Genomic DNA, 10,319 nt, shown 5'->3' with positions numbered 1-10,319 from the left:
AGCCTGATCCTGATGAGGTTTTGGCATTGTACATAGCAGCGACAGAAGACGCAGTTAGCGCAGTGTTGGTCAAAACCAATACGAAGATAGAACAACCTATCTATTATGTCAGTAAGACCCTCAATTCTGCGGAAAGGAATTACACGAAGATCGAACAACTCATCCTGGCATTGGTATGGGCTACTCAAAAGCTGAGAACCTATTTCCTAACTCACTTCATCCGCGTCCCATGCAAAGCACCACTGGAAGCAGTCCTCAAAAGCGCGGGAAAAGTAGGTAGAATAGCCAAGTGGAACACCCACCTGGACCAATTCAACATCATTCATGAAATTCAACATTCCCAAAAATCCCAAGTTTTGGCGGATTTCTTAGCAGACCTCCCCTGGACAACGATGAAGAGATTAGGGGAATACCAGAAGCCGACGAGGAAAGCAAGGATCCAGTTGATGTCCTCGAACCCGCGAGTCAAAGACAATGGGAAGTCTTCGTTGATGGTTCCAAAAATAAGGAAGGGGCAGGAATAGGCATTGTCATCACCACCCCAACTGGAGAAAGGATCGTACAGGCACTCAGGTTAGAATTCAAAGAGCATACTAACAACATCGTCGAATACGAGGCAGTCGTACATGCCCTCCGCTTAATAATAGAGATGGGGGTAACTGATGTAAGACTGACAAGTGATTCGCAGCTTGTCATACGGCAAATAGGGCTCGAATACAATGTGTACGACGACACCCTCTCAGCTTACATGGCCTTGGTCCAAACATTGGCATCACAAATTCCGAACATCAAGTTCCGGCACTTATGCAGAAGGGATCTCAGGCACGCGGATGCCCTAGCATATAATCATCCATGCTGAAGGACAAGAGTATCGAAGCTATCAAAATAACAAGGGTATACGAGCCTTCGATTGCATCACAATTTTCCTTTGCTACAAATCAAGATACAGTGGAAGAAAATATCGAAGATCAGGTGGGAGAAGACATCCGTGACGATTTTGACGAAGAAGATATCCTGTCAAGAGCAAATCAAGACGAAGATTTCAACAACGAAGATGATTGGAGAATGATGATCCATGCGTTTCTCAAGGATGGAACCTTACCCGCGGATCACAAACAAACCAGGAAAATACTCTCCAAAGTAGGAAGATATGATCTTCGGGATGGGATCCTGTACAAATCTTTCCTCGGACCGTTACTACGTTGCTTATCCAGGAAAGAGGGGCATCGAATTCTAAACGACATCCATTATGGTGACGCAGGGAATCATAGCGGCATGAGATCACTAGCCGACAAAGCAAAAATGCAAGGATATTACTGGCCCACAATGATACAAGATGCTGCAAGAATGTCCCGACGATGTGAAGAATGTCAGCGTTTCGCCAAAAAGATACACGCACCAGCAACAACGTTGAATTCTGTGGATAGTCCGTGGCCATTTGCAAAATGGGGCATAGATATCGTTGGGCCTTTCATCGAAGGATCAGGGAAAAGACGATTTTTGATAGTAGCCACGGACTACTTCAGTAAATGGGTGGAAGCCAAAGCCTTAGCCAGGATCAGAGACGTGGACGTGTTTACTTTCATATTCCAAAACATTATTTGCAGGTTCGGCATACCAGCGGAAATCGTGTCCGATAATGGTAAACAATTACAGGGGAAAAACATAGACATGCTCTTCGACACTTTCAAAATAAGGAAAAACAAGTCCACCCCCATATACCCTCAAAGCAACGGACAAGCGGAAGCTACTAACAAGACCCTCGCCCTTATCCTCAAAAAGCAATTAGACACAAGGGGCGATGGTGTGAACAGCTACACAATGTATTATGGGCATACAGGACAACACGAAGATCTGCCACTGGGGAGTCCCCATTTCTCCTCACTTATGGAGCTGAAGCAGTCATCCCAACAGAGATCCTCATGCCAACCACAAAGACCGAAGCATGGGAGAAAAATCTCACAACAGACATGATGTTAGAGAGACTGGACGACCTGGAAGGAAGGAGGGAAGCAGCATTGCAAAAGATGGAAAATTATCAACGGAGACTAGCGAGAGAGTACAACAAAAAGGTTAAGCTTCGAAATTTTGTAGAAGGGCAGTATGTGCTAAGAACAATCCCGCAGTATCAACGAGAGAAGAAATGGGGAAAGTTAGCACCTACATGGGGAGGACCTTTTATAATACACGACATTGCGGGAAACGGTTCCTACTATCTTCGCAATCTGAAAGGCGAGGTCCTCCGGCACCCTTGGAATGCTAAATGGCTCAAACCGTACTACCCATAGGAGCAGCGCAGCTTTGCATCTGCGTGAAGAATACCAGAAGAAGAAGGCAGCGTAACCGCTTTACATGTTTCTATCTCTGGACGAGGAGTAGCAGGCCTCAACCTATCAATCAAACAAACTTTTTGGGAAATCTTCAAGCAAACGAAATGGTCAAAAGGCCCGCTGGATGAACGCATGTACATTACATAATAAATTAACAATATTGGGGAAAGTAGTTAATCTACAATCTCTCAGGGCTCCCCTATCAGTGTCTATGAGTGTAAGACCAGGGGGAAGGCACCCACAGAAAGAGATACCCAACCAATTTTAAGGCAGCGGGTCGACGGAATGGGTGCATGTAAATATTTTCAAATAAGCATTCCATATCCTAGAACGCTGCCTCGGCCCCCACCGTTTGGGAATCCTCTGGCCCAGGATTCGCCAGCGGGGTGACAGGTCTCAAGACGATCACGAAGGTATTTACCTTCGGTGTCGCACCCAAACACTCTCAACTTTTTACAAACAAGTTATTTCTAGTTTAACACTTCACAATACTTAAAATAAAAAGATGAATTGATAACGCAGGTATGCCAAAAGGATGATCCATTTCATAAAGAGTTGATTACAAGATTCAGCAAATAAGATAAAGCAGGAAACACATCAAAAAATGATCCGAAATTATATAATCAACAAGGATCAACTTTCTATGACTAATAAAAGAAATCTACTTGGACGATACAGCTCCATCAACAGGGTTGTCTCTGCGAGATGAAGGTACGCTACCACCTGAAGAGGGCCCAGAAGAACCAGGCAAGGGCGCGGGAAGGGGACGACGCGGATAATTCTTGACAAGACCATGTTCGACTTTAAGATCAAGTTCAATCTTATCTAGGACTTTGTTGGTCTCTTCAGCCAACTGACATCGAGCTTTATAAGTGATAACAGCGGTCCGCTGGTTGGCCTGAGACAGCAATGCAGATAGGCGTTCCGCCTCTTTGGAGGCAATCTCCGCTGCTTCCTCACGAGACGCGGCCAACCCTTTGAAATAGTTGGCTTGTCCTTCCTGCTGCACTAAGGCAGATTGAGTTTTTTTAAGCTCATCATTTGCTGCGTGAAGCTGTCCCTCGAGTGCTGAAAACAAGAAATACCAAGGGGTTAAAACGAAGAAATAACAGAATCACACTCGATAAAACGAGGTTATACCTTCGACATTAGCCGAAGCCTCTTCATACTCATTGACAACTGCGTCCCGAGCCTCATCAAGAAAGTCATATTCGTGGATAGTTTCTTATAATCCGTTTGAAGGTTCGTAAGAGAAATTGACTCGCGTCTAAGTCTACCTGCTTCATTGAATCCAAGTGACGAAGATGGTTGACTTCGTCATTCATCTCCCCCATCCTTTTATGGAGTCGATACACATTCACTTCAAGATCTCTTTCAGACTCCACTTGGCGAGCAACATCAGCTCGAGACGCTGCTAGGGCTTTACTAAGAGCACCAACCTCCCTAGCATTATCTCTTTCCTCGGAAAGACGCAGCATACTATCCCTAACCCGGGGCCTAAGAAAGAACGAGCCTGTTGTAACTCTCCTTCCAAAAAGCGCACTCTAGCCTCTAAGTCCGAAGCATGTTCTCGAGCATCACGCAGGTTGTCACGCGTCCATAGCAGCGTACCATTAAACAGACAACGGTCATGATTGTACTTATTTTGCATATCAACCATCAGTGTTCGCTTTTCACGCCACTCAGCTGTTAAGGCGTTGTGCTCATCAGCACGAGCATTCCACTTTACGGCTTCGCTTTTCAACTTACCCACCAACTCTGCAATACGGGATTTCTGTCGTTCCCTTTCTTTCCGAAGCCATATCAGCTCGGGGACTCCACCCACTGAAGATAGGGTGGGGAGACTCAGACAGAACACCAAAATACAGATAGGGAATCACGAGGAGTGAAAGATCCGTAAAATACGAACCTGTGAAGGACGAGACATTTCTACGAGTCTGCTCCAATTCGTTGCGGACTATAGCAAGTTCTGAACGAAGACTCTCCTCAGCGTTACCCAGCTGTTCTTTTTCCTTCAGACGGCCCCTCAGTTCATTTATTTCCACTTCAGCCGCAGACAGTTCCTCTTCTCTATGACGAAGCTTGGCCTCCAACTTTAAAGACTTTGCTTTGAAGAATTGGTATAGAACATGGTTACAATGTTCGCTCCTCATCATCTATGTCACAAACAACAAACATTATTATACCAAAGGGATCAGATATCAAAGAAACAATGCGGATATCATAAAAAAAGTACAAGGATTACCTCTAAGACACGCTGCTGGGGAAAACCGTATTGGTACCCATCAGCTATGGCCATCATATCAGCAACAGAGGAGGGAGGGTCAACCACTAGGTTAGCTTCCGAAGCTCTCAGATTCTTCTCCCACATCTCAGCAACGCGGGCTTCAGAAGACAATTGCATCATCCGACGAGTATAAGCGTCGGAATTCTTCTCACCAGTGACCACTGGGGCAGGGTTAGGGACGAACATCAGGTTCTTCTTCTTAAGCCAAGCCAAAATGGCATCTTCACCTTCAGGCATTAGCGAGTAAGGGAAATCCTCTGAAGGAGACTCAACCGCAGACTTCCCTTGGCGGTTATCTCCTCACCCGCGCAAGTCTCGACATTACCACCCTCAGCATGACCACCTGCGTTCTCAGCTTGCTGATCAGTGGTCCTTCTTTGCCAAGATTCCCAAGCACATCCCAATCATCATTTGGGGAAAACAATGAGAAGTCTTCGGCAAGACCCATGGCATAATTCACATCAAAGGATTCCCCCGCGGAATATATCCTACCGAAAGAAAACTCAGGGGAAATAACAGGGGCAGATCCACCCCCGCCAGTACCACCAACGGTAATATTATCCCCAGCCTCACCATCACCACCCGCGGCAATTTCTTCTTCACCATCACCACCCGCGACAACTTCTTCTTCACCATTACCACCTTCGTCATCAGGATGAGAATTGTCGGTACGCTCTTCTCCATTGGACATTTCTTCATCCTCACCATACCCTTCGTTTACGGGACTCGTAACCTCCTCATAACCCTCAGCCTCACCGATAACCGAAGTAGAAGATTGTTTGGGTCCAAGTTTCTTCTTCGTCGACACCTACAAACCAGTATACATCCCACAAAGGCTCATTTTTTCCCTCACTTCAAAAATGAAAATTATTTCAAGCAAGGAAAAAGGGGCAAATAGATGGAGAATATAAGAAGAAACTATACCTTTGAAGCAACAACACTCCTCGTTGGATGGGTAGCACCATAACCCTCCTCCTCATCCCCATCAACGACATCAAGAGCATAAGGAAAATTCATGCCCGCGAAATTCGGACGCCAAGGACATAAATCTCCATAACGAGCAGGAGGAGTTTCATGAGGCTTGCTATTTTCAGAAGGACGCCAACCGCGTGGACCCGGAATCCATCCATAAGCCCAAGGACCAACTACCTCAATAACAGTAGCATGACATTCATAATCATGGTCACGCTTAATCCTTTTACGAGCAGGAAAGAGTTTCCGTTTAGCAGATCCCTCAGTACAAGGAACATACTTCAGCTTGGCATCACTCACCTCACTCAAAAGACGAGTTTCACCACGGGGAGCAGCAATATTACGAAGGCTAACACTCCACGGCTTATGGTTTCTGCTGTTGACATAATCCCCAAAAGAACTGTTAAAATTCTGAGGAGTGTACCACTCTCTCTCAGCAGGATTTGGAACATAGCAGGTCATCATAGTCTCTCCCTTGCTCCGCAGGTAACATTCCTTCAGTGAACGAAGATAATTCCCAGATAGTTGTGACACAGAACGATTATGAGTGTTTGTGGAAGAGCCTTCGCGATTAGCCAACACGTCATAATAAAAGGAGTCACTTGACTTATATAGGGGCAACATGAGACCCGCCTCGAAGGCTCCAACCGTAGTCAACAGATGAAACTCGTCAAACTGATAATTAGCAAGGAGCTCGTAAGTGATATCATCGTCAGGGGCATAGAAGCGAACCTCAAAATCTTGAAGTTCATGTTTTTCTTTGAACATCTCAAGATCAATATGCTTGAAAGTGACTTTCTTCTTACCAACAGAAATGCTGTGTATCACGGGGACAGTTTCTTCTTCATCTGCGGAATCATAAGTAGGAATCAATTCCGAAGCTTTCCTTTTAGAAGGAAGATTTATAGACGGATCATCTCTCAACATAGTACCCTTGGAGTACTTCCCTTTGAAAGAAACCGCGGGCGGCAAAGATTTCTGCGGAGGCACTGAAGGAGGAGCCATTGAACGAAGGGGCGGAACATCCACTATTTCAGTACGAGGAGGAGGATCCAGCGTACTCCTAGAGTCATCACGAGGAGGATCCTGCATACTCCTAGAATCTTCACGAGGACGAGAAGGGGCGCGGTTAACAACATACCTAGATCCAGAAGGACCCTTCGGCATATCCCCTTTCTTAGTAGGCACAACCTTCGCACCAGAGGAAGATGAAACCCTATGACCCCGAGGATCCGATTGCGAAGACTTGTGAGGACCTTCCCCAAGTGGAGATCTGTCAGAATCTCGACGCGGAGGGAATCTTGGCGGACTAGACGGCAGGGTTTGGTAAGGAGCCCGCGGACGATCAGACATATCTACAAGGAAAGACAAAAACAGTTTAGAGAAGAATACGAGGATATCACTAAATATCAAAAAACCCATAATTGATGGTTCATCCGGATAAACATTAAAAACTCTAAGAACTAAAAAATACTCAGATACAGACTCACAGACGTTGAAACAAAGAACAGGGGCAAGCATATATGCTTCGACATGTATGATCTTCATCGCAAAACCAAGAATACAGCAGCAGGAGACAAACGGGTAGATACATAGATAAATCAATGGTGAACAGTTAATGAAAAACCCCATACCTGTATAGAAGAGGACGACAAGCACCAACCACAGTCGAAGAAAGGAGGATCGGAGATATCAAAATAATTGAATGCTGTTATCTTCAAAATCGAATGCTAGAGAAACATAAATAATACCCCTTTCAGATGATAATAAATTGAATGTTGTTATCGTCCTCACAAGAATGATGATAATAAATGACTAAAGAACAAGAATAGAAAACAAGAAGAGAATGAACACTGACAAGAAGAGGATAAAAGTTTTTTTTTTTCACATTCTCTTTCCTATTTATGAAGCTAGAGAAGACAATAACTGCTCCTCGTACCAAGGAGCAGTTACGGGGAAAGTTAATGCAAAGTGGGAAACGTGTAGGACTACCTTTCTTCTTCAAAATTGCAAAAGACACCCAAGTTAGAAGAAGAGGGGAAAATTGTGTGTACACCTTTCATCATCCACCACGTGTACAGAAAGAGACACGTGGAAGGCATGCAAAACAAGATATCCAAACATGATAGCAAGCATCTCATCAAAAGATGCCACTGGTCAGCAGATCCGACGGTCAGGGACAGAGGATCACAGAGGTATGATGGCTCAGAGGAGCACCAGATAATACCCCTTGGGTGTTATCATACCCAATCCCGAGGAAGATCCCAGATCAACGGCCGAGAGGAAGTTTGGCTGACACAGATGTGACCAGACAAAGAGACACTTGTCTGACACGAGCAGACATCCATCTACCCACATTAAATACCAAAGAGATATACACGTGTCAATCAGCGCGTGGAAGAGGCGAGGATAATCCTTCGTATTCAAGATCAGGCCGCGGCATATGCCGAAGACCTCTGTGTAATGGGCACAAAGCATAAGAAGATAAGATTACAACGGCTCCTCAGAAATGGGACCCACGTTCCAACCCTATAAATACCCCTCTCCACTAAGAGAGAAGGGGTCGACCAAGTGAGAGCAATTATAGGAGAATATAGAGAGAGAAATAGGAAGAGTAAGTAATCCCCCTACTTCCGTAGACCTATGTATACTCTAAAGTCATTCAACTATCTTTGTAACCATTCAATACATAGTGAAACACCAACCCCGTGGATGTAGGCCTTAGTGCCGAACCACGTAAATCTGTCTTATTTACATTTCAGCACCTTACATTCAGCGTTAAACTTCATATGCTTTACATTTATACTTGATTCTTGGTTTATTCCTTTATACAAACATTATTTAGGATAATATTCGACTAGACAATGACAAGCCCGAGGGCTTCGAGTCGATGAATCAATATAATCATCCCGTTACACATACGACGTACAATTCTAGAATTAGGATGTATGCGAATATTTTTTGTGAACACGTGGATGGCTTCATGATTTATGTGTTCACAAAATGAATAAACGATCACTAGTTTCTTCCCCTAATTTCCAAAAAGATCACTTATCATCTTTAATATTGACACCCCTATATGTAAACATGCTTAAGGCAGGCACGTAGTTTTGAGAATGATCCCAAAGCATAAAACTTACCTTAAAGGAGACATTTTTCTGCCAAATGAACTTTTCAAAGTCGCAATCAACGACCTCGTTTAACTGCAGCTCATAACACTTCTTGATAGTAAATCCGCTCATAATATACACTGCATCTTCCTCCTAATTAATATTTTGAACATGACCCAACTCATTAAATGATAAATCCCGTTCAAGCTTTTCATTGGGATATAAACTTCTTCTAGTTTGGCCATACAGTCTCTCATCCATCGCCATATTGGCCACCAAAGCTTGTTTGTTCCTATACACCTTGAAATGGCCGGATAGATGTTCTATAAAAGACCAGAGGTAAACCAATTTTCTAACCAAAATCTAGCGCATTTGCCATTATTCAATATAAAGACAATGTGATCATTTAAAAAGCAAGATAAGTTCAGAATATGTTTCCATACACTCCTTCATTGAGGCTTAGCATCATATGTAGGTAGAAAAACATCTGTATTATTGTGGAACTTTTGTTGCACCACCTTCTTCCATAAAGCTGACTTTTCTTTCACATATCTCCAAATCCATTTTGTCTTCAAATCCCTACCAGTACATCTGAGATTTTTGACTCCCAAACCTCCCATATTCTTTGGTTTACAAATTTTAGTCTATGAAACACAATACATTTTCCTCCTATTTTCACTTAAATCTCACAAAATATTACTCATTAATCTAATGTTCTTCAACTGGACACTTGCTGGCATGTTGATAAGAGATAAAAAGATAAACATGTAAGGAAGACAAACAACTCTTAATGAGAACCAACCTACCTGCCTTATTTAATTTTTTTTTCTCCAATTTGAAAGTTTTACTTCCATTCTTTGAATCACTTCATTCCAGACTGAAATATTTCTGTAAGAAGCACCCAAGGGTAAACTCAAGTACTTAATTGGTAGTTTTTCCACCTTGCAGCCCAACTCCATAGCCATCCCTCTAACAACATCATCTGCTCCCACGCTTATCATTGAGTTTTTCTCCAAATTCAGTTTCATCCCAGTTAACAGCTCAAAAGTCATAAGAATTAAAAGCAGTTTCTTAACATCCTCTACATTTGCATCCACAAAAATCAGAATATCATCCACAAATTGCAGATGAAAATTTTCAATTTCATTTTCCACAACTTGAAAATCATGCAGTTGGCCCCTAGATGTAGCATCCACAATCAATTTAGAAAGCACCACCATTAATAAAAACAGAGACAGTGACGGAGAATCACCTTGTTTAATCCCTTTGGATGGCTTGAAATTGTCCGTAGAGATACCATTAACCATACAAAGATGTGAGAAGCAGAGATGCGCCATTTTATTCATGAAATCCACTTTCTACCAAAATCATGCTTTTCTAGGATTCAAGTAAAGATTTCCACTTCATATTGTCGAAAGCCTTCTCCTTATCGATTTTACATAAAATCCACAATCAATATATTCACTTGCAATCAAAACACCATCAAGTATTTGTTTTTCTTTCACAAAATCCCCTTGATAATCCGATACCAAATTATTCATCACCTTCTTAAGCATATTTGATAACACCTTTGGCAGAATTCTATAAGCACTACCTAAGAGACTAAGAGGCCTATAGTCT

The 10,319-nt window shown here is 43.1% G+C and overlaps 1 protein-coding gene across 1 annotated transcript; it reads right to left on the bottom strand.

Annotated features, from left to right (window-relative positions):
* Window positions 1–9,514: 9,514 nt before the first annotated feature.
* LOC113359722 lies at window positions 9,515–10,036 on the bottom strand. Its single transcript, XM_026603313.1, has one exon. It carries the CDS (start codon window positions 10,034–10,036, stop codon window positions 9,515–9,517), a length of 522 nt encoding a protein of 173 aa, XP_026459098.1.
* Between the last annotated feature and the right edge of the window lie 283 nt (window positions 10,037–10,319).

Source organism: Papaver somniferum, chromosome 3 (genome assembly GCF_003573695.1).
Source record: "Papaver somniferum cultivar HN1 chromosome 3, ASM357369v1, whole genome shotgun sequence".
Classification (NCBI taxonomy): Eukaryota; Viridiplantae; Streptophyta; class Magnoliopsida; order Ranunculales; family Papaveraceae; genus Papaver; species Papaver somniferum.
The sequence above is the reverse complement of the archived record's forward strand: the minus strand, read 5'-3'. Positions and strand labels throughout refer to the sequence as shown.

What these genes read in the sequence shown, in the direction of transcription:
- LOC113359722 (XM_026603313.1), bottom strand. Translation starts at nt 10,036, where the DNA reads ATGGCGCATCTCTGCTTCTCACATCTTTGTATGGTTAATGGTATCTCT.